Source organism: Pan paniscus, chromosome 9 (genome assembly GCF_029289425.2).
Source record: "Pan paniscus chromosome 9, NHGRI_mPanPan1-v2.0_pri, whole genome shotgun sequence".
NCBI lineage: Eukaryota > Metazoa > Chordata > Mammalia > Primates > Hominidae > Pan > Pan paniscus.
In genome coordinates, this window is record NC_073258.2 from 77948086 (window position 1) to 77970112 (window position 22027).

A 22027-nucleotide genomic window follows, 5' to 3' on the forward strand; every position below is an offset into this window, starting at 1 on the left:
TGGTGCAGTGGCTCATGCCTGTAATCCCAACACTTTGGAAGACCAAGGTGGGAAGACTGCTTGAGGCCAGGAGTTCGAGACCAGCCTGGGCAACACAACGAGACCCCATCTCTACAAAAAAAATTTAAGTAGCCAGGTGTGGTGGCACTCACCTGTAGTTCCAGCTACTCAGGAGGCTGAGGTGGGAGGATCGCTTGAATCCAGGAGTTCCAGGCTGCAATGAGCTTAAATCAACTGCACTCCAGCCTGGACAATAGAAACATCATCTTTGAAAGAAAAAAAAAGAATTTGAATTTGGAAAGCTCTGGAAAAGATGGAGGATGGATTAAAGGGAGCCAGTATGGATGTAGGGATACTAGATAGAGGAAGAACGGTGGATAGTGGCAGTGGAGATACGAACTCCAATATATCAGAGGTACATGGGAAGAAGGTTTAGGGTATTATAGAGTACACTTGGGATTTGCAGAGTTTGTAGACTGTGTGAGACATCCTGGCAGAGAGCTTAAAGATAATAAATGTCGATCTGGAGCTCAGCTGAGAGATCTGGGCTGAAGATGTAAATTTAAGAATGATGGGTCTGGGCACGGTGGCTCACGCCTGCAATCCCAGCACTTTGGGAGGCCAAGGTGGGTGGATCACGAGGTCAGGAGTTCGAGACCAGCCTGACCAACATGGCGAAACCCCGTCTCTACTAAAAAAAAAAATACAAAAATTAGCCAGGCATGGTGGTGCGCACCTATAATCCCAGCTACTCGGGAGGCTGAGGAAGGAGAATCGCTTGAACCCCAGAGGTGGAGGTTGCAGTGAGCTGAGATCGTGCCACTGTACTCCAGCTTGGGCAACAGAGCAAGACTCCATCTCAAAAAAAAAAAAAGAATCATGGACACACATATTAATTGAAATGGAAATGGATGAGATCAGGGAAGAAAAGAGGGTCTCAGACTGAGTCCTAGAAACCAAACCATTTAAGGATTAGGTAGAGGAATTTTTAAAGACAGAGCATCTCAAACCAAAGAGAATCACCAGACACTTGGAAAGGAAGCCTATTTGAGGGCCTGGGTTCTAGTTCCTCAAAGTCTGGATGTCCGTGGCTGGGCTGGAGGCACAGTGGCTGTCAGCAGAGAGAGCTACATGGCTGAGGGGTAGAAGGCAATAACTCTCACACGACACTGCATTGAAACAGCAGGCTCCAAGCTGGAGCCCACTGGCATTAACCCTGAGAGGGTACTTACTATTAGAAAAGTTATCTCCTTTTGGGGCATCTGAAGACCTAGCTTAGGATCCTGGTCCTCCACTGAAAAGCTGTGTTGTTGTGGCCAAGTCACAACTAAATTTTGGGTTCTATATCTGTTAAATGCAGGATTGTCTTAGGGGTTAGCACCACGGTGTAGTATGAATCTAATCATAACAGTTTCTGAATGGTATCTTTCCTATAAGATTGCTTGGCCTGGGCTTGTAGGGGTACCTCAAAACTGGACAAACGAGAGGAGTCAACCCCTCTTCCCTCTCTCACTGACCAGTGCAACCTGGAACAAGGGACTATCCAGCCTTCTCCCCTTCCTGGTCATCAGGTGCTGGCCTGTGCTCACAGAACCTGTTTGCCTTCGAGGTGGAGATGGGTTTTTCTGCCTTATCCCGCCCCTGTTTTTCAGACTAGGGTGTGGCAGAACATGCACTGGACTGAGACTTTTTCTGCTGATTAAAACACCCACCCATTGTAAACGGGAAGGCTGAAAAGGCGTCAGAAGTGCGTTAATTCCGTCTCTGAACAGCACATACCTTTCCGAAGCCACCCTTGGCACTCACACCCACTACATATGTCTCACTAAGTTCCTCCCTGGCCATTCCAGAAACCTCCTGGAGAGGTCAGAGCTGTTTGTCTTAAAGTCTGTTCATTTTATTCCAATAATCTTACCCCCATTTAACTTTCTCTCCACTTCAAATCATTCCCAAATTTCCCGAAAGATGTATCTGCCAAGGAGAAAAGATAAGTTTTTAGGGGGCTTGAAGAAAAGTTAACAAAATTCATTTAGTCATTCAGTCAACCTACTCTGGACTCTCATGAGTGGGGTACAGACAGGGAGGAAAGTGGTCATGTCCCTCCCTGGGGCTGCTCTCTTGCCCTCATTTGTTCTCAGATGTAATTAGTACCCCCAGCTCCTTATTTAATCCTTCTCCCACCATGAAGTTGCCTGTGAGTCTTAGGGCTTTCCTAATCCTCTAGCTGTATCTCACCATCCCCATCAGAAACCTGCACTCGGTCCCTCCCCTTCTCTCTCTCTTCCTCCCACCTCTTTCCCCCTTCATTCTTCTCATCCAGGCACCTCCCCCAGGTAAATTAGTAAGAGGGACGAGGAGCCTGAGAGATGAGAGATGAACATTCTCACAGAATGTCCACTAAGTCATCAAGCTATGAGGATGCTGTTTGGAATGAAACTATTCACGTTTCTCTATTACCGTTAAGGTAGCTACTGTCTCCAGCAGCCACCAGCTAAGTGAATAGAGAAACAAAGAGTTTTACTGGAAACAACTGTTGTAGTTGGCAGGACTGTGGTTGCAGCTGGGACACAATCCCAAAGTCAGCTGTGAGTGACTAACTTTCTGTATCACACAGCCCAGGGGGTCTGGGCAGCACCCTGCTTGCTGCCGCTCCATCACGCTGCTCTGCCATCTGCTTACTGCTGCTGTCGGTGCTGTCTTGGGGAGTCACCTGAAACTACAGTGGCTACAGACAACCTCTGAACCGCTGGGCTCCCCTGAGCCATCATAGGGCAGGTTCCATGGCAAGGAAGGTGTGTTTCCCTTCCACCTCAGCCTCCCTTCCTGAGATTACGAGGATCCTAAACAGTGGACCACTCTTTGGGGCTGTGTTGCCCCTTGAGCCAGGCATGCTGTCCCTGTGACCTGGGGTCTTAGTAGTGGTCAGGACTGTATCGGCTATAAATGACGAAGTCCTGGTGTCCAGCCAGAGTGAGGCAGCCAGGACAGTGTAGCTCTACCTCCATCTCACTACTGAGAGATATGAGCTATCACGCTCTAGGACAGCAGCATTCCTCCCGAGTAACAGTCAGAAAGGGGTGATCCGACATTGGGCTCTCTGTGTCAGTGAGTGGAGACAGGGGAAAGGATCTAACTGTCCAGCCCTAGCCGCTGGTGGAGTCACTTCACCGGAGTCCCACAGCGCCTCCCAAGAGTCAGGGCTGCTGCCGCCAGCGCCTCCTTTGCTGCATTCCTTGCTGTGGTCGCTCCTGGTCCCCATCCCGACCCCTCAGATGTCAATTAGGGCACCCTGGAAAGAGAAGCAGCTGCCTGTGAATCCAGTATGCTGGAGGTCACTCCCAAAGTTTTTCCAGTAACAATTTGTAAGGTCAAAACAATAGGGGGCTACTTGATACCACCAAGAGTTTGTCAGGCAAACATTGAGAAAGAGAGAGAGAAGAGAGAGAGAGAGAGATCTTCCTATTTAGATACCTAGAAATGCTAGCCATTCTAAAATTTTTACTTAAAAGGAGAAAAAACGGACTGGTTATTTGGCAGTCGGGGCCATCCCAGAGAGCGCCTCCTTCCTAGAGACAGTGGGTCCCTTTCCTCCTTCCTCTTATCAACCAGAGGCTGAAATTAACACCCACAGCTTCTGCTGGCTAAAAGCCTCAAAAACAACAACAACAAAAATCAAACAAGAGAGACTAATGCTTTAGGCAGCTACAACTCCAAGAAAAGCAGAGAAACCTTATTTATTTATTTAACTCTGTTGACCAGGCCGGAGTGCAGTGGTGCTATTGTGGCTCACTGCAGCCTCAATCTCCCAGAATCAAGCAACCCTCCCACCTCAGCCTCCCAAATAGCTGGGACTGCAGGTGTGCACCACAACACCTGACTGATTTTTTTTTTTTTTTTTTTTTTTTTGGTAGAGAAGAGGTTTTACTATGTTGCCCAGGCTGGTTGCAAACTACTGGGCTCAAGCAATTCACCCACTTGAGCTTCCTAAAGTGCTGGGATTATAGGTGTGAGCCACCGTGCCCAGCCTAGAACTTTAAACTTTAGGTACTGAGCAAACACCAAATCTAGGAAACATAATGCTAGCCTTAGATTACTTATTGATTTATGAACAAACCCCTAGATACAGAGGAAAATAAAAGGTATGTATAAATTATATATAAATAAATGTATATAATTTAAATATAAACTACATATAAAATAATGTATGTAAATAAATTATATACATATTTTAAAATAAATATAATAAATAGGCTGGGTGTGGGGGCTCACACCTGTAATCCCAACACTTTGGGAGGCTGAGGTGGGTGGATCACCTGAGGTCATGAGATTGAGACTGGCCTGGCCAACATGGAGAAACCCCATCTCTGCTAAAAATACAAAAATATTAGCTGGGTGTGGTGGTACATGCTTGTAATCCCAGCTACTCAGGAGGCTGAGGCAGGAGAATGGCTTGAACCCAGGAGGCGGAAGTTGCAGTGAGCCAAGATCAAGCCACTGCACTCCAGCCTGGGTGACAGAGCAAGACTCCGTCTCAAATAAATAAATAAATAAATATACATACATATATATATATATATATATATATATATATGTGGCAAGCTGAATATATGCTATATTTTCCACAATTTGATTTAATTGGAAATTCAAGATTCCTAATTTATATACTAAAGAAGTTGTATAACAAAAAGATTAAAAACAGCACTGATTGGTTTTTGCGCCTCTACAACATAGGTTCTAACTTAACATTTGTGAAAATGTACTAATTGTCAAAAATTCATGAACTTAATATTGGGGGTCAAAATACAATTATACCTGGGGATCCCACTAATTTACACACTCTGACCCTATAATCTTGAGAGGGTAATGACATAGAACAGTTTTTAAATGCGTATGCCTCAATTTAAGTGTAGCCTTGCCTAAATTTCTCATGCTCATATACCCACTGCTATAAAATGTTTTCTATTGGACATAGATGCTTTGACAAAACAAATAATAAATTAGATTGGGCATGGTGGCTCATGCCTGTAATCCCAGCACTTAGGGAGACCAAGGCAAGGAAGATCTCTTGAGCCCAGGAGTTCAAGACCAACCGGGGCAAAATGGCAAAACCCCATCTCAACAAAAAATACAAAAATTAACCATGTGTGATGGTGTGTGCCTATAGTCCCAGCTACTCGGGAGGCTAAGATGGGAGGATCACCTGAGCCCAGGAGACTGAGGCTGCAGTGAGCCGTGATAGTGCCCCTGCACTCCAGCCTGGGAGACACAGTAAGACCCTGTTTCAATATTAATAATAATAATAAATTAAAATTAAAGTGTCTCTTTGTCATTTGCAAATTGGCTTGATAAAATGGGACCCCATGAGTCCCCATTTTATAGTTAATATGGCCCAATATAAGTAGAAGCAGGCCCTTCAAGGATTAAAACTCATTATAAAAAACCTTAGTTTTAAAAAGGGTGATTATCCCCTACTACTTCTCCATTTAGCAGCCCAATTTTGCCTATGCTCAAATCTGGAAATATATATATATATATTTATGTATATACATTTTAATATAGATTTATATTTTTAAATATATTTATATATTTTAATATATAAATGTAATATAGCTTTTATCTCTATTTTAAATATATAAATGTGTATATATGGTACCCTGTGATGGATCACTACAACTTAATGTTGTGATCCCATCCATTAGGGCCCCATACCTAATATTAAAATTAAACTGATTTTATTCAATCAACAACAATAAATACTTTACTCTTACAGATGTGGCCAACCTGTTATTTCTGTGCCTATTTCCACAGCCCTTCAGGCAGTTTGCCTCTGCCTCTGAAGGCACACAATACACTTTTCCAGGCAACTTGCAGGGGGCCTCCACGAGGGCCGTCATCACACACTGTCTTTACAGACAAGATGCACCTTCTCCAGGAGCACAGGTACGATACTGCACCTGGATTCGAGTGATTCTCCTGCCTCAGCCTCCCGAGTAGCTGGGATCACAGGCACCCACCACCATGCCCAGCTAATTTTTATATTTTTAGTAGAGAATCTCCTCCAAGGAGATTCACTGGACCCACAAATGTCTAAGGACATTTGAGCTTAAAGAGGAAGCAGGCAGTCACTGGTGGCTAAGGAAGCCTGTAGCTGCCCTCCCCCTCTTCACCTTACCCCTAAGGAGGAGGGGTGATGTCACGGATTGGTCAGATTCAAGAGGACTGAACGAAGCCACAGGCCTGGGTGGAACCTCAGTGTGTGAAGTAAAGGATTAAAGGCTAGTCTCAGGCTGGGGATGGCTCCTGTCTATTTCTTCTCTCTCAGAGACTGCAGGTAAGCTGGGGGCCTGGGCTTCTTCCTATTGGGAAGGAGGTACATTTTTCCTTCTTCGCATTCCCCTCTAATCAGAGTGCCAAGCAAGAAATAGGGGGAGGCCAAGGGGAGAGGAATGAGGACAGAATTGCCCCTATTGCACAGGTCCAGCGCAGACCCCAGGGCTCAGGGCTTCATGCTGGGGGTTGGGGCCAAGGCCCTAATAGCTAATAAAAGGTTTCTTTGCCTTTCCTGCTATATGAATATTCTGCTATATGAATATTCCTCCAGGAATACCCTGGGATAGTATGGAATGGGTGGGTGGCCCAGGACTCTGTTCCAGCTATCTATCTCAGCATCAAACCAGGGGACGGAATGACCAAAGTAGTTCCTGGGAAAAGAAGGGGGACAATTCCTGGCCAGGCGAGATGGCTCACGCCTGTAATCCCAGCACTTTGGGAGGCCATGGCGGGTGGCTCACCTGAGGTCAGGAGTTCGAGACCAGCCTCGCAAACATGGTAAAACCTCATCTCTACTAAAAATATAAAAATTACCTGGGCATGGTGGTGGGCGCCTGTAATCCCAGCTACTAGAGAGGCTGAGGCAGGAGAATCACTTGAACCCGGGAGCCTGAGGTTGCACTGAGTCGAGAAAAAGAAAAAGAAAGGGGAATTCTAGGCAGAGTGAATAGCATTGCAAAGGCAAGCAATAAATGGATGTGTTAATATGTGTGGGGCAATAAAGAGAGTGAGAAATGCCTGCAGTTAGAGGATCACAGAGGAACTTTATAAAGCTTATAAAGAGGAACTTTATACCATACTGTGTGAGAAGGCTAGACTTCATCCATAAAAAGATGGTCTCCTGTGTTAGCCAACTGCTAATGTTATTCTGGTGCCTACTACATGCCAGGCATGGCTCTGAATGCCTTACATGAATTAACTCATATAATTCTGAGACACTGAGATAAAGGAGTTGCCCAAAGTCTCACAAACAAGGAACCTGAGGTTCAAAGGGATGGAGTAAGTGGCAGATTTGTCCTCTTTACCAAACTTGCTACTCAACAGCCATGACATCAACAAGGAGACAGGTTATGTTGACCTGGACTTACCGTGAGGTGAGCTGGAGGAGGTGGTATTTGAGCTGTGTCCTGAGAGACAAGGGATCAGGGCCAGCAGAGGCTAGGAAAGTTTAAGGTGCATGGGCTCCAGGATGCCTGATGAAAAAGAACCATAGAGAGAAATGCCCAATACTTCACAGCAAGTCAAAGCCCTCAGGCTGCACAGTGTGGCATCCAAGAACAGAGCTAAGCGAGCCAGCACCGCCCTTGGGAACAGGGCCTTGCCCAACACCTTTTCATTTACATCAGAAGTTGGCTGTGATCCAAGATCTTCTATCCGTTTTATCAGAGTAAACGCAAACTTCTTTGAAACAAGATTTATTGTTACATTAAGAAGATTATTTTTCTTTCCAGAAATGATGGGGGATGCTTAACTTTTTTAACTAGTATTTGTGTAGGACGTTAACATAAACAGGATTCTCTCCTTATTTCATTGAAAAATGAATGTTAACTTTCTCAATTTTTCAAATGAGGATATTGAAACCTAGGAGATTAACTCAGGAAAGAAGCTGGGGCTCAAACTCAGTTATTCAGACTCCAAATTCTGTTTTCATTCATTTTTTTATTCTTTCATTCATTGAAAAAAAAAATTGCATTCCCCAAATGTGCCAGGCACAGGACTGCGCACTGAGTAGACAGTTGACGGTAAAAGAGACATAGCTTATCTCGCAAGTCCTCTTCTCACAGTGCCTCTAACACAGAAGCAGGAATAAGTGAAGAGCAATATACTATATAATACTCTAGTATTTCTTATCAGCACTCAGTGATTACATCCACACTTTTGCAGGGTTCTCACACTTGCATTTGTAGTTCACTGCTCCCATTCTTTCACTGAATGCCTGCTTTGTGCTAGACATTGTGTATGGACTGTAATACACAAGCAATAGGGTTCAGTGCGATAACACCTATGTGCAAAATACCTGGAAGTATTTATTGAGCACACACTCTTCGAAAAGCAGTCTTTCAGCAAATATTTATCGGCACCTTGATAATCCTAACAGCTAATATTTACTGAATACTATGTGCCAAGGACCATAGTAAATTCTTTACACACATTATCATTTGGTCTTCACAGTAACTCTTCAGAGGCAGGTATTTGAGAGCTTAAGTCAACGTGCTCAAAATCACAACACTAGAAAGCAGTGGCAGTGGAATTTGAATCCAGGCAGCCAGGATTTCCTACTACTCGGCTGTCCTAACCTATGCAGGGTGCTGGTAATACAACGGTGAAGACAGGTGCGATCCCTACCCTTAAAATGCTTACAGCCTAGAAGGGAAGATAATCTTCAAACAAATCACATGCTGAGAATGTCTAACAGGGTACCTGGTCTCCTCTGGGCTTCATTCAAGCTTCCCCAAGAATATGCCTTGTCAAGTGGACCCAGAGACTGAGTTCTTAAGTAGACAGAGCAGGGAGAGAGACATCAATCCAGGCAGGGGGACAGCACAAGGAAAAGCTCTGAGGTAGCAAGAGGTCTGGCAGTCTGAGGCTGTCACTGGGCTGAGGGCAAGGCCAGGTGGATCACAGGGAAGCTAAGGAAAAGAGCATGAGGAGCGGCATAAATCTACGTAATTCAAAGGTTTTTCCAGCTGCGGGAGGGCAGAGGTCGGCCGAGAGCAAGATGGTGTGTAGAGACGCCAAGCAGGACGCTACTTCATGTGAGGCAGGAATGTTAGTTTGGATCAACCTGTTGATAGAGGGAATGGAAGCAGGTAGGTTGATGAAAAATGCAGAAGAGAGAATCAACGGGGCTTGGGTGGGGAAACGAGGGGAAGGAGGGAGTCAAGCAAGGTTTTTGGCTTGAACAACCCAGTGGATGGCAGCACTCCGGGACAGCTCGGGGGAGGAAGATGAGAGTTCAAGTAGCATCCAAGGTGGCTGTGGACAGCCATATGGAGCTGTTAAGTCAGGCGGCTGGATGGACATGTGGCTCTGGAGCTCGGAGGTCCTAACAGTGAAGGAGATCATCTTGGACAAAGGTGAAATGAGTGTCTAAGTCAGAGCCCTAGAGGCCTTCCACTATTAAAGGTTATTATTAGAGAGGTCAGGTGCGGTGGCTCACACCTGTAATCCCAGCACTTTGGGAAGCCAAGGCAGGAGGATCACTTGAGCCCAAGAGTTTGAGCTCAAGCCTGGACAATATGGCAAGACACTGTCTCTACAAAAAAAATAGAAAAAATTAGCCAAGCACTGTGGCACATGCCTGTGGTCCCAGCTATTTGGGAGGCTGAGGTGGGAGGATCACCTGAGCCTAGGAAGTGCGGGCTGCAGTGAGCCACGATCACACCACTGCATTCCAGCCTGGGTGACAGAGTCTGACCCTGTCTCAAAAAAAAAGAAGAAGAAGAAACGAAGAAAGAAGAAGAGGAGGGGGGGAAGGGGGGGAAGGGGGGGAAGGGGGGGAAGAGGGGGGAAGAGGGAGGAGGGGGAGGAGGGGGAAGAGGGGGATATGGGAGGAGGGGGAGGAGGAGGGGGATGAGGGGGAGGGGAATGAGGGGGAGGGGACAAGGGGGAGGGGGAGGAGGAGGGGGAGGGAGAGAAGGGAGGACAGAGGAGGGAGGAGGGGGAGAAGGAGGGGAGGGGGAGGGGGAGGAGGAGGAGGAGGTTATTAGAGAGGGGGAACTGAGCAAAGGGAACTGAGAAACATGGTCAAAAAGAAAGGAGGAAAGGCAGGAGAGTGTGGAGTCTGTTTTAAGGAGGGAGAAGGAACAGGGCACAGTGGCTCATGCCTGTAATCCCAACACTTTGCGGGGGCTGAGGTGGGAGGATCACTTGAACCCAGGAGTTCAAGACCAGACTGGGCAATATAGTGGGAACCCGTCTCTACAGAAAAAAAAAAAAAAAATTTAATGACCCAGGTGTGGTGGCGTGCTCCTGTAGAGCGCCTCAACTACTCCAAAAGCTGAAGTGGGAGGACTGCTTGAGCCTAGGTGGTCAAGACTGCAGTGAGTCATGATGGTGTCACTGCACTCCAGCCTGGGTGACACAGCAAGACCCTGTCTCAAATAAATAAATAGCCAACGGTCTGAGATGCAGAACCTGATGTGACTGAATTTTTAGCAGGGCACAGTTAAATACGGGAAAGGTTGTTCTGACCTGGGATTCGTCCTGGGGGTCTTCATAAAAGCCAGGCCTGAGGTGCACCTGGGCAGGCTACATGCAGGAGAGGGCCTGAAGGTGAATGTTTGGGAACAGCAAATAATACCAGCAGGTAGAATGAGGAGGCAGAGCTAGAGGATGCCGTGGAGGTCATCTCACCCATAAGGTCATATCACCCGTGTCACCCAGTCACTGGCCACTTCATACTCATTTCATGCTCACAACAGCCCTGCAGTAGGAATTCACTAACCCTTCGTCACAGATGAGAACACTCAGACCCAGCCATCGGAACTGACTGTCCAGACGGTGCAGATGGGGAAGTGGGGAAGGCAGAATTCGGCTCTGGGTCTGAGTTCAGTGCTATCACCTCATGCTTCCTCGACTCGGGAGGCAACGAGGGGAAGTGATTAGAGATGATCCGAGCTGGACAGAGGTGGACAGGAGGGAATAAATGAGAGGGATGTAGGGCGCAGAATCAACAGGATGCGGAGAGCAGGTAGCAGCTGAGAAGGACAAGAAGGCTGGGGCTTCTGGCTGGAGTAGTCAGGTGAACGGAGGTGGGAACAGCAGGGTATGGGCTCAGGGGAAGATGGAGACTCAGACGATGAGTCCACTGGGCCTATGTGACGGGTTGTGGGGCGGTGTTGTCAGGAGGCAAAGAGAGACACAAATCTGAAGGTCAGAGGAACGGTCCGGAGTGTGGGAGACCAGAGACCGTCAGTGTAATCTTGGATTTTGATTCCTTTTTACCACTTAACAGCAGAGTTGAGAAGGGGCTGCAGCTGGGTTCTGGGAGAGAAGTGACGGGGTACGGGTGGTGTCCTGCCGGTGTCAAAGACGACTTCCGGCTCACCTCTGACTCGGCTTCCCCCACAGATGGCTTTTCCCTGCCGCAGATCCCTGACTGCCAAGACTCTGGCCTGCCTCCTGGTGGGCGTGAGTTTCTTAGCACTGCAGCAGTGGTTCCTCCAGGCGCCAAGGTCCCCGCGGGAGAAGAGGTCCCCGCAGGAGGAGACGCCAGAGGGTCCCACCGACGCTCCCGCGGCTGACGAGCCGCCCTCGGAGCTCGTCCCCGGGCCCCCGTGCGTGGCGAACGCCTCGGCGAACGCCACGGCCGACTTCGAGCAGCTGCCCGCGCGCATCCAGGACTTCCTGCGGTACCGCCACTGCCGCCACTTCCCGCTGCTTTGGGACGCACCGGCCAAGTGCGCCGGCGGCCGAGGCGTGTTCCTGCTCCTGGCGGTGAAGTCGGCGCCTGAGCACTACGAGCGACGCGAGCTCATCCGGCGCACGTGGGGGCAAGAGCGCAGCTACGGCGGGCTGCCAGTGCGCCGCCTCTTCCTATTGGGCACCCCGGGCCCCGAGGACGAGGCGCGCGCGGAGCGGCTGGCGGAGCTGGTTGCGCTGGAGGCGCGCGAGCACGGCGACGTGCTGCAGTGGGCCTTCGTGGACACCTTCCTCAACCTCACGCTCAAGCACCTGCACTTGCTCGACTGGCTGGCTGCACGCTGCCCGCACGCGCGCTTTCTGCTCAGCGGCGACGACGACGTGTTTGTGCACACCGCCAACGTAGTCCGCTTCCTGCAGGCGCAGCCACCCGGCCACCACCTGTTCTCCGGCCAGCTCATGGAGGGCTCCGTGCCCATCCGCGACAGCTGGAGCAAGTACTTTGTGCCGCCGCAGCTCTTCCCCGGGTCCGCTTACCCGGTGTACTGCAGCGGCGGCGGCTTCCTCCTGTCCGGCCCCACGGCCCGGGCCCTGCGCGCGGCCGCCCGCCACACCCCGCTCTTCCCCATCGACGACGCCTACATGGGCATGTGTCTGCAGCGCGCCGGCCTGGCGCCCAGCGGCCACGAGGGCATCCGGCCCTTCGGCGTGCAGCTGCCTGGCGCACAGCAGTCCTCCTTCGACCCCTGCATGTACCGTGAGTTGCTGCTAGTGCACCGCTTCGCGCCCTACGAGATGCTGCTCATGTGGAAGGCGCTGCACAGCCCTGCGCTCAGCTGTGACCGGGGACACCGGGTCTCCTGAGGCCATGGGCGGCTTCAGCCCCGGGCCTCCAACCATGACGGTGTCCATGCTGAGAAGGCAGCTTTCCCGCTCTGGGTACCTTACATCCTGCCCAGCTCTGTGCACCTGAACCCCAGCTGCGCACTGAAATCAGCTGGGGTGGGGGGTGTGGAAAATGCCTACATCCTGGCTCCATCTCCCGAAGTTTCGATTTGATTAGTCTGGGGTGGACCCAGACATGTTACGTATTTTTTAAGTTCCTCCAGTGATGCGAATGTGCAGCTAGGCCTGAGGACCACTCGGCTAGACTATTTCTTCATCCTCGCAAAGCCAGCTCCACCGCCCTCTCTGCAAGACTTCCGGGCACCTCGCTCCCACACTCGGGTCCTCTTGAGCAGTGGAGCAAGGGAGACCTGGGAGCGTGGGAGCCAGGATCAGCGCCCCCTGCCATGTGCCTACAAATGTCAGTTGTGATTTCCACTGTTTACAAGTGAGTGGAGCTGGAGCTGGGCTGACGGTGTCAGGTGGATCCCGCTTCCCCCTCCCCCAAGAAGTCAGCCAACACGCAACTGAGGCGCATGTGGTGGCCTTCTTCCCACCACTGCCCCAGTACACCGTGAGGTAGAAATCTTCACCGTGCAAAGTGGAAACCAGAGGCCCGGTCAGACAGTGACTAATCCAGGGCCATGGCATTCCCAGACAGCACACCACTGTGGTCCCCTCCACACTCACCCCAACCAAAGCCAATGGCCTAGTTGGGTCCTGCCCGCCAATACTCACCCCCACGGGTCAGAGACAGGCTCCTTGCCGGGGTCTGGGCCTCAGGCTCAGTGGGCCTTGGACAACCCAGCAGGGAGTTCCGGGGAGTCCGAAGTGGAGAAAGGCTGGTGGGAACATGGAGGCCAGTGTTGGGGAGCCTGTGGAGGCAGGTGTGTACAATTGTGTTCAGGAGGTGGGGGATCTGAGACCGAAGTGGACAGTGGTTAAGATTGTGGGGCCGGGCGAGGTGGCTCACGCCTGTAATCCCAGCACTTTGGGAGGCTGAGGAGGGCGGATCACGAGGTCAAGAGTTCGAGACCAGCCTGGCCAATATGGTGAAACCCCGTCTCTATTAGGAGTACAAAAATTAGCCAGCCGTAGTGGCTCGTGCCTGTAATCTCAGCTATTTGGGAGGCTGAGGCAGGAGAATCGCTTGAACCTGGGAGGCGGAGGTTGCAGTGAGCCGAGATCGTGCCACTGCACTCCAGCCTGGGCGACAGAGCAAGACTCCATCTCAAAAAAAAAAAAAAAAAAAAAAGGAGAGTTTGCAAGGGTGGGTGGGAACTTGGTGCCTGGGGCTCTGAGAACCAGGCTGTGGTCCTGACCTCCAGCAGCTGCCAGTCATCTTGGCAACATAGAAAATCAAGGAAACGGCCTAAGGGCAGGCAGAAGTGTGTGTCAGCAAGGTCCCAACTATGTAAGATGGACACGAGGGACTCACCTTCAGGGAGGAAAGAGCTGGGGCAGAAAGTCAGGAGACTGGCCAAAGGTCCTTCCCTGCCTTCAGGACGAAGACCAGACTCTTCAGTCCTGCATTTCAGGCTCCTGCCACCCGCCTGCTGCTCACTGATCCCTCCCTCCCACTGTCGGCCTCCATCCCGGTGGCAGTGCCTGCGCTTTGTCAGGCTCTCTCTTGTCTCTGCATTTTGCACAAGCTCTGACCTAGTTACCGAAATGTCCTCCAACCACCTCCATCCTGCATGTCTCTTGCACCAGTTAGGACACCTGTGGGGGAAGCTGCCAGCTGCCCATCTGAGTCGGCTGTCCCCTTCCTCCTGGGCACTCACCTAGACTCCATTTCCCAGCACCCCGTCCCCTGAAGTTAGATGTGGCCCTGTGACTAGGCCCTCATGGATGGACGGGAGTGGATGAGGATCACTGTGGCACCTGGGCCTGCGTATGCTCTCTTCCTCCTTCCCATTCGCTGGAACATGGATGGGCCTGGGACCCAGCTCTGACTTTGCAAGTGAGGACAATGCTCCAGCCCCAAGTGGAAGTTTCTCAACTACTGACATTTGGGGCAGGACAGTTCTTTGTTGTGGGGGGCAGTCCCGTGCATTGTAAAACATTCAGCAGCATCCATGTCCTCCACTCACTAGATACCAGTATCACAGCCCAAGTCATGACACCCAAAGTATCTCCAGACATTGCCAAACATACCCTGGTGGGAAAATTCACCCTAGCAGAGAACCGCTGGCCTAGAGGAAGGCAGAGAAACGAGGATTCCTGAGTTCCTGCACGGAGCAGAGCAGCCTGGGGACCAACCTGGAATACTCAGTTCAGACTGCTGAGGAAGACAAAATAAACTTTTATGCTTTTAAAAAAATTATGGACAGAACAATATAGACAAAAACTTTTATGATTTTTCAGCTTCTGGGGTTTGTCTACTCTGTTACAGCAGCCTTGCCCTGCTAGTATTTTAGTCTGTTCAGGCTGCTGTAACAAAAATACCATAAACTGGGTGTCTTACAAACATTTCTGAAAGTTCTGGAGGCTGGGAAGTCTAAGGTCAAGGTCCCAGCAGGTTTGGTGTCTGGCGAGGGCCCATTCCTCACTGCCTTCTTGCTGTGTCCCTGCATGGTGGGAGGGGCAAGCAAGCTCCCACGGCCTCTTTTACAGCGGCCCAGATTCCATTGGTGAGGGTTCTGCCGTCATCACATCATCACCACGTCACCTTCAGGGCTAGGATTTCAATGTAAGAATTCCGGGGGGCCGGGCGTGGTGGCTCATGCCTGTAATCCCAGCACTTTGGGAGGCTGAGGCGGGCAGATAACGAGGTCAGGAGATAGAGACCATCCTGGCTAACACAGTGAAACCCCGTCTCTACTTAAAATACAAAAAAATTAACCGGGCATGGTGGCAGGCACCTGTAGTCCCAGCTACTCGGGAGGCTGAGGCAGGAGAATGGCGTGAACCTGGGAGGCGGAGCTTCCAGTGAGCCGAGATCACGCCACTGCACTCCAGCCTGGGCGACAGAGCGAGACTCCATCTCAAAAAAAAAAAAAAAGAATTCCGGGGAAACATAAACATTCCGACCATAGCACTTAAGTCACCTGCTGTGTCCCCTTTCATCCCTTGTTTCTCACCAAGTAGACTGGCTGCTCCCAGAGGGAGAGGCCATGTCTGATTTACATCAGGGCTGTCACAGATTTACGCAGAGGGAACCCGTGGCAAGTCCCATCACTCCCACTCCTGGAACTTGAGTAGGTCATCTCACCTCTCTGAGCTGCTCTTTCTGATAAGATTTGGCTCTGTTTCCCCACCCAAATCTCGAATTGTAATTCCCACATGTCAGGGGAGGGACACGTAGGACTGGACAGGCGGGAGGTGATTGGATCATGGGGTCGGTTTCCCTCACGTTCTTGTCGTGATAGTGAGTTCTCGCGAGAGGTGATGGTTTTAAAGCGCGGCACTTCCTCATTCTCGCACACACTCCCTCCTGCTGCCCAATTTCCCTTCGCCTTCCGCCATGATTGTAAGTTTCCTGAGGCCTCCTAGCCATGCTTCCTGTTAAACCTGCAGAACTGTGAGTCACTTAAACCTCTTTCTTTTATAATTACACAGTCTCAGGTAGTATTCTTTATAGGAGTGTGAAAATGGACTAATACACTTTCCACGGTGATGTTCCATGCCAGGGCCATGTAAATCCTCTGTAAACCACATAGGAGGGTACTGTCATTCTGCAGGCTTACTGGCAGCTCTGAGAGGTTGAAGGAAGCAGGAGGAGGTGGCACTTCTGTGACCTTTCTGCAGCCCTTGCCGTGGGCCTTCAGTAGCCACAGCCACTTGTCCCTTGCTGATCTATTTTCTGAGCAGGCCATAACAAATACTCCTACATGCTTTTGGGGTGAATGGATGAGTGGATGAGTGCCATCTGTCCCAGTGGTGTGGACTGTATCTGTTAGGACAGCAGTCCCCAACCTTTTTGGCACCAAGGACTGGTTTTGTGGAAGACAATATTTCCACAGACCAACGTGGGAGATGGTTTGGGGAAGATTCAAGTGCATTACATTTATTGTGCACTTTATTTCTATTATTATTACATGGTAATATATAATGAAATAATTATACAACTCACCATAATGTAAAATCAGTGGAAACCCTGAGCTTGTTTTCCTGCAACTAGACAGTCCCATCGGGGGTGATAGGAGACAGTGATAGATTATCAGGCAGTAGATTCTCATAAGGAGCACGCGACCTAGATCCCTCACATGCGCAGTTCACAATAGGGTTCATGCTACTATGAGAATCTAATGCTGTGGTTGATCTGACAGGAGGCGGAGCTGAGGTGGTAATGCACGCGATGGGGAGCAACTATAAATACAAATGAAGCTTTGCTCACCTGCCGCTGTGCAGCCCGGTTCCTAACAGGCCACAACCAATACCGGTCATTGACCTGGGGATTGGGGTCCCCTGTGTTAGGATACTGTACTAGTTCCCTATTGCTGCTGTAACAAATTCCCACAAGCTTGGCTTAAAAGCACACCCATCTGTTACCCTACAGTTCTACCCGCCATCTGCACTCCTTACTGGAGGTGCTAGGGAAGGATCCATTTCTTTGCCTTTTCCAGCTTGCAGAGACCTCCTTCCTCCATCTTCAAAACCGACCAAGTGGCGGCTCTTGGTGCATTGCTTCCACAGCCACATTACTCTCTGACTTTCCTGCCTTCTCCTTCCACTTCCAAGGACCCTGTAACTACACTGGGCCTACCTAGATAACCTGGGATTCTTTTCCTATCTTAAAGTCAGCTGATGAGCAACCTTCATTCTACCTCCAACCGTACTTCTCTTTGCCATGTAACATGGTGACATGCCACATGTAACATTCTCATGTAACATGCATCAGTCACAGGTTCCAGGTATTCAGTAGGGTATGGGCAACTTTTTGGACGGCCGTTATTATGCCCACCACAGTGCCCAGTCAATATTTGTGGAATAAATCAACAGTAATGAAATAATGCACAAAAATGAATCAAACAAGGGTGCTTCTTCCACACAGACCTCCATGATGCGAGCTCTCATTCTGGACTACTGAGTGACATTAATTCTGAATTCCCTGCCCCTAGCTGCCGTTTGTCAAGGGCTTGCAAGAAACAGGAAAACAAGAATGCTGAGGCCAGAATGCGGACAGGTCCTCGGGAAGGTCCGAATTGTGCTTTGACACAAAATCACACAAAAAATGCTTTTACAGCCTCCTCCCATTTCCCTGACAGACAGGCGGATTATCCCCATTCTATTCCTAGAGATGAAGATTCAGGACCTTGCCGGCCCCGAGACTCAAGAAGCCGCCGTTATGGGTCGGCTGGGTGACTCTGGGTCCTGGCCACCCGGTCTCTGAAGCTGGGTTGCACGCGTGTCCAGGTCCACGGAAGGCTGCAGTACCCGCGCAGCCCCGGCATCACCTGGCGTCACCTGGCGCCACCTGGCGCCACCTGGCGCATCGCTCCCCACGGCACTGGCCCGGCGCTCCCCGCTCCGCTCGTTCGGCTCATGCGGCCCGCGGCCGCCAGGGGGCACGCCCCGCACCCCGCACCCCGCATCCCGCACACACGCGGACTCAGCGAAGCAACCCCGGAGCGCGATCCCCCAACGCCCCTTGTGAGACCAGCATGACTTTGACACTCAAACCCCTCAAGGATCCCATGAGCAGGGAAGATGATGCGCCTGTCTCAGGAACCTAGATGGAAACAAAAATCTTACACAAAATGCTAGCAGGCGAAATGCGATGACATGTAAAAAGGAGATCTATCAGGACGGAGGTGTGTTTATACCAGAAATTCCAGAGGGGCTTAGCATTAGAAAAACAGCCAAACTACATAAATAAGACAGGAAGATCCGTCAATGAGGTACATTACATCAAGAGAAATATGAGCATTTCAGAGGCAATGTGAAAGACGTTTATTAAAATTCAACATCCATTAGTGATTTTAAAGAAAATCTTAGTAAGAGGTGAAAGCATTTGACAGCATTTTGCTTAAAGTTAGGAGCAAATGAGATATACCCATCATCACTACTTCTGTTCAGAATTGTCCAGAACTTGAGAGAACACCAAGACAAAAAAAGATACAGAAATATAATAATTGGAACTAGAGGAAGAACTTTTTCAAAATCTCAGAAGTTTAGAACCCTATCAGATCCAACTTCCCTTTCTGTAACAAATGAATGCCACTCTCTCCATCCTGAAATGAAATACTTAGATAATATAACACTTCCACACACATATTTTCAAAAAGCCAATACAATGCTTTTATTGTAAATTATGTAAATATGAGGTAAATAAAAGAAAAATACTTTAAAATAAAATGTTATTTTGATGTGTGAATTCTTGGGCCCAACAACAAAAAATAAAACTCCCCTGCAAATTTCCAAATCTCTCCCTAGAGGGCAGTACACCTCTTCAAGAACTATTAGTCTACATAGAAAAACCACCAAAAAAAAAACCACACACGCGCACAAACCCTCCAGATATTTCATTAGATTACTAAGAAAAGGTAGCAGCTTCTCCAGATAAAAAATCAATATACAAAAATCTAGGCCGAGGCGGGTGGATCTCTTGAGCCCAGGAGTTTGCAACCAGCCTGGGCAACATGGGGAAACCCCATCCCTACAAAGAATACGAAGATTAGCAGGGAGTGGTGGTGGCACCTGTAATCCCAGCTACTCGGGAGGCAGAGGTGGGAGGACCGCTTGAGTCCGGGAGGTCGAGGCTGCCGTGAGCCCTGATCGTGCCACTGCACTCCAGCCTTGGTGACCCTGTCTCAAAAAGAAAAAGACCAAAAGCATCTATTTAATTCCTATATAGTAGCAACAAGCTATCAGGAGAAGTCTTTTTTTTTTTTTTTTTGTGACAGCAAGTTTACTAGAGAAGTAAATAAACAAAAGAATGGCTACTACATAGGCAGGGCAGCAATGCAAGCTACTTGACTGAGTATACCTATATGCTAAACAAGGGGTGGATTATTCAGGAGGTTTCGGTAAAGGGGGGACAATTTCCGGAAATAAAGGTCCCTCCCCTTTTAAAACCATATAGGGTAACTTCCGGACGTTGCCATGGCATTTGTAAACTGTCATGGCGCTGGTGAGAGTATTTTTTACCATGCTAATGCATTATAATTAGCATGTAATGAGCAGTTAGGACCACCAGAGGTCACTATCATTGCCATCTTGGTTTTGGTAGGTTTCAGCTAGCTTCTTTTTTTTTTTTTTTTTTTTTTCATTATGCTTTTAAGTTCTAGGGTACATGGTCACAACGTGCAGGTTTGTTGCATAGGTATACATGTGCCATGTTGGTTTGCTGCACCCATCAACTCGTCATTTACGTTAGGTATTTCTCCTAATGCTATCCCTCCCCAAAACCCCCACCCTCCGACAGGCCCCTGTGTGTTATGTTCCCCACCCTGTGTCCATGTGTTCTCGTTATTCAACTCCCACCTATGAGTGAGAACATGCGGTGTTTGGTTTTCTGTCCTTGTGATAGTTTGCTTAGAATGATGGTTTCCAGCTTCATCCGTGTCCCTGCAAAGGACATGAACTCATCCTTTTTTATGGCTGCATAGTATTCCATGGTGCATATATGCCAGGAAAAGTCATTTTTTAAAGTGTCAATAGAAACAAAATTATACTCAGGGCTAAATCTAAAAGAAGATATGCAAGAAAATAATTAAAAATTATGTTAAGATATATGTATCTTACATTTCTTATATGTATAAATATTATGTATCTTTATGTCTTATAGCTATGTCTCCCAGGCCAGAGTGCTGGAGTGCAGTGGTTCGATAGATCACAGCTCACTGGTCACTAATGGCTCACTAACCGTGTGTTGCTCAAGCTGGTTTCGAACTCCTGGGGTCAAGCAATCCTCCTACCTCAGCCTCCCAACGTCCTGGGATGACAGGCATGAGCCACCACGCCTGGCTGTATTAAGATTTTTTTTTTAAATACACAAAGTAATGTAGAGAGACATCATGTTATAAAGTACCTCTAAGCCCCTGATTTCCTTCTGTCCTCACCGCAACCAGAAAACAGGATTATCATCCCTACTTGAAAGATGTGGAGGCCGAGGCCTGGGTAGAGAAGAGACCTGCCCAAGATCAATGGAGCCTGCTGGGCATCGAGGACTAAGGGCCTGGGCCTCCTGCCTGCTGTTCCTGGGCCCTAATCACCACCCCAGCCACCATGCCTTGGGCCCACTACTCCCAGAGTCCACAGGCTAGAGCTCCACAAGGCCAGAGGCCGGGTCTCCAAGCTTCAGAGAAAGGAGGCAGACAGTAATCTGGCTGTCTAGTCACTGGGGCACCTGGGAGTGTTCTATCTCACACAATATACCCGAATCTACATTTCAATTAAAACTTACTGAAAATAGAACACACACCAGCGAGGAAAAAATAAACCAGCCATAGCATTGTTCACACTTTCAGTGGCAGGAAAGCGTCCCAGCCCCTGCCACCTCAGACGCATGCAGAGCTGGGCAGGGTGGAGGGCAGAGCTCAAAGGCAAGGCCCCACCTCGGTTCCTCCACCCCAATGCCACACCTACTCACTCCCCTAAACCCTGAAGAAAGAGCAAATAAAAATGATAGAGAGACACGAAGTCCAAGCCTGAAAGGTTTTGAGAAATGCCCTCCCTGACCAGCTCCTGTGCATGGGAAAGAGGGCCCTGAGAGAAGTGGTGGCCAGCCTAGTGTCCCACAGCCAATCTGCGGCAGGGAGCCCAGGTGTGACCCTCGCTCAGAATCCAGCCCTGGGGAGGGCGATCTGTGAGGGGCTTGAATGACACAAATACTATGAATGTTTGTTGGCTCCTGGACCTCTGCATTCAGTCAGCCAGGGCTACAGCCGCCTGCCGGAGGAAGGCATGGAGCACGGCCAGGGCCTATAACTGGGTGTACTGCCTGCGGGAGCCCAGACCACAGGTCCCCAGTCTTCAGCAGTAGTTTTCAAACCATGAACTGAGGCCCATGTGTGGGTCCTGAAATCAGTTCAGCGTCTGAAACCCACATATAAAAAAATTAAAAAGAATAAAATAGAAATATGAAGTGAATTACAGAGACTAAAGATACAGGATCATGATATAAAATGTAATTCTAATTGTGGTTGTAGTTTAAAAACAAACAAACAAAAAAATGTTTTGGCCGGGTGCGGTGGCTCACACCTGTAATCCCAACACTTTGGGAGGCCATGGCAGGAGGATCACCTGAGGTCAGGAGTTCGAGACCAGCGTGACCAACACGGTGAAACTCCATCTCTACTAAACATTTTTTAAAAAATAGCCGGGCATGGCGGTGGGCGCCTGTAATCCCAGCTACTCAAGAGGCTGAGGCAGGAGAATTGCTTGAACCCTGAAGGCGGAGGTTGTATTGAGCCAAGGTCACGCCACTGTACTCCAGCCTGGGCAACAAGAGCAAAACTCCGTCTCAAAAAAATAAATAAATAAAGGAAAAAAAAAGTCTTGC

General features: G+C 49.2%; 1 protein-coding gene across 1 annotated transcript; it reads left to right on the forward strand.

Annotated features, from left to right (window-relative positions):
• Nucleotides 1-10032: 10032 nt before the first annotated feature.
• Nucleotides 10033-19413, forward strand: B3GNT6 (UDP-GlcNAc:betaGal beta-1,3-N-acetylglucosaminyltransferase 6). Its single transcript, XM_034933421.3, has one exon. The coding sequence runs from the start codon at nucleotides 11404-11406 to the stop codon at nucleotides 12556-12558; it is 1155 nt and encodes a 384-aa protein (XP_034789312.1). The 5' UTR covers nucleotides 10033-11403; the 3' UTR covers nucleotides 12559-19413.
• Nucleotides 19414-22027: the final 2614 nt, after the last annotated feature.

Excerpts from the sequence above, each read along its gene's own strand:
- B3GNT6 (XM_034933421.3), top strand. The coding sequence starts at position 11,404 with ATGGCTTTTCCCTGCCGCAGATCCCTGACTGCCAAGACTCTGGCCTGC.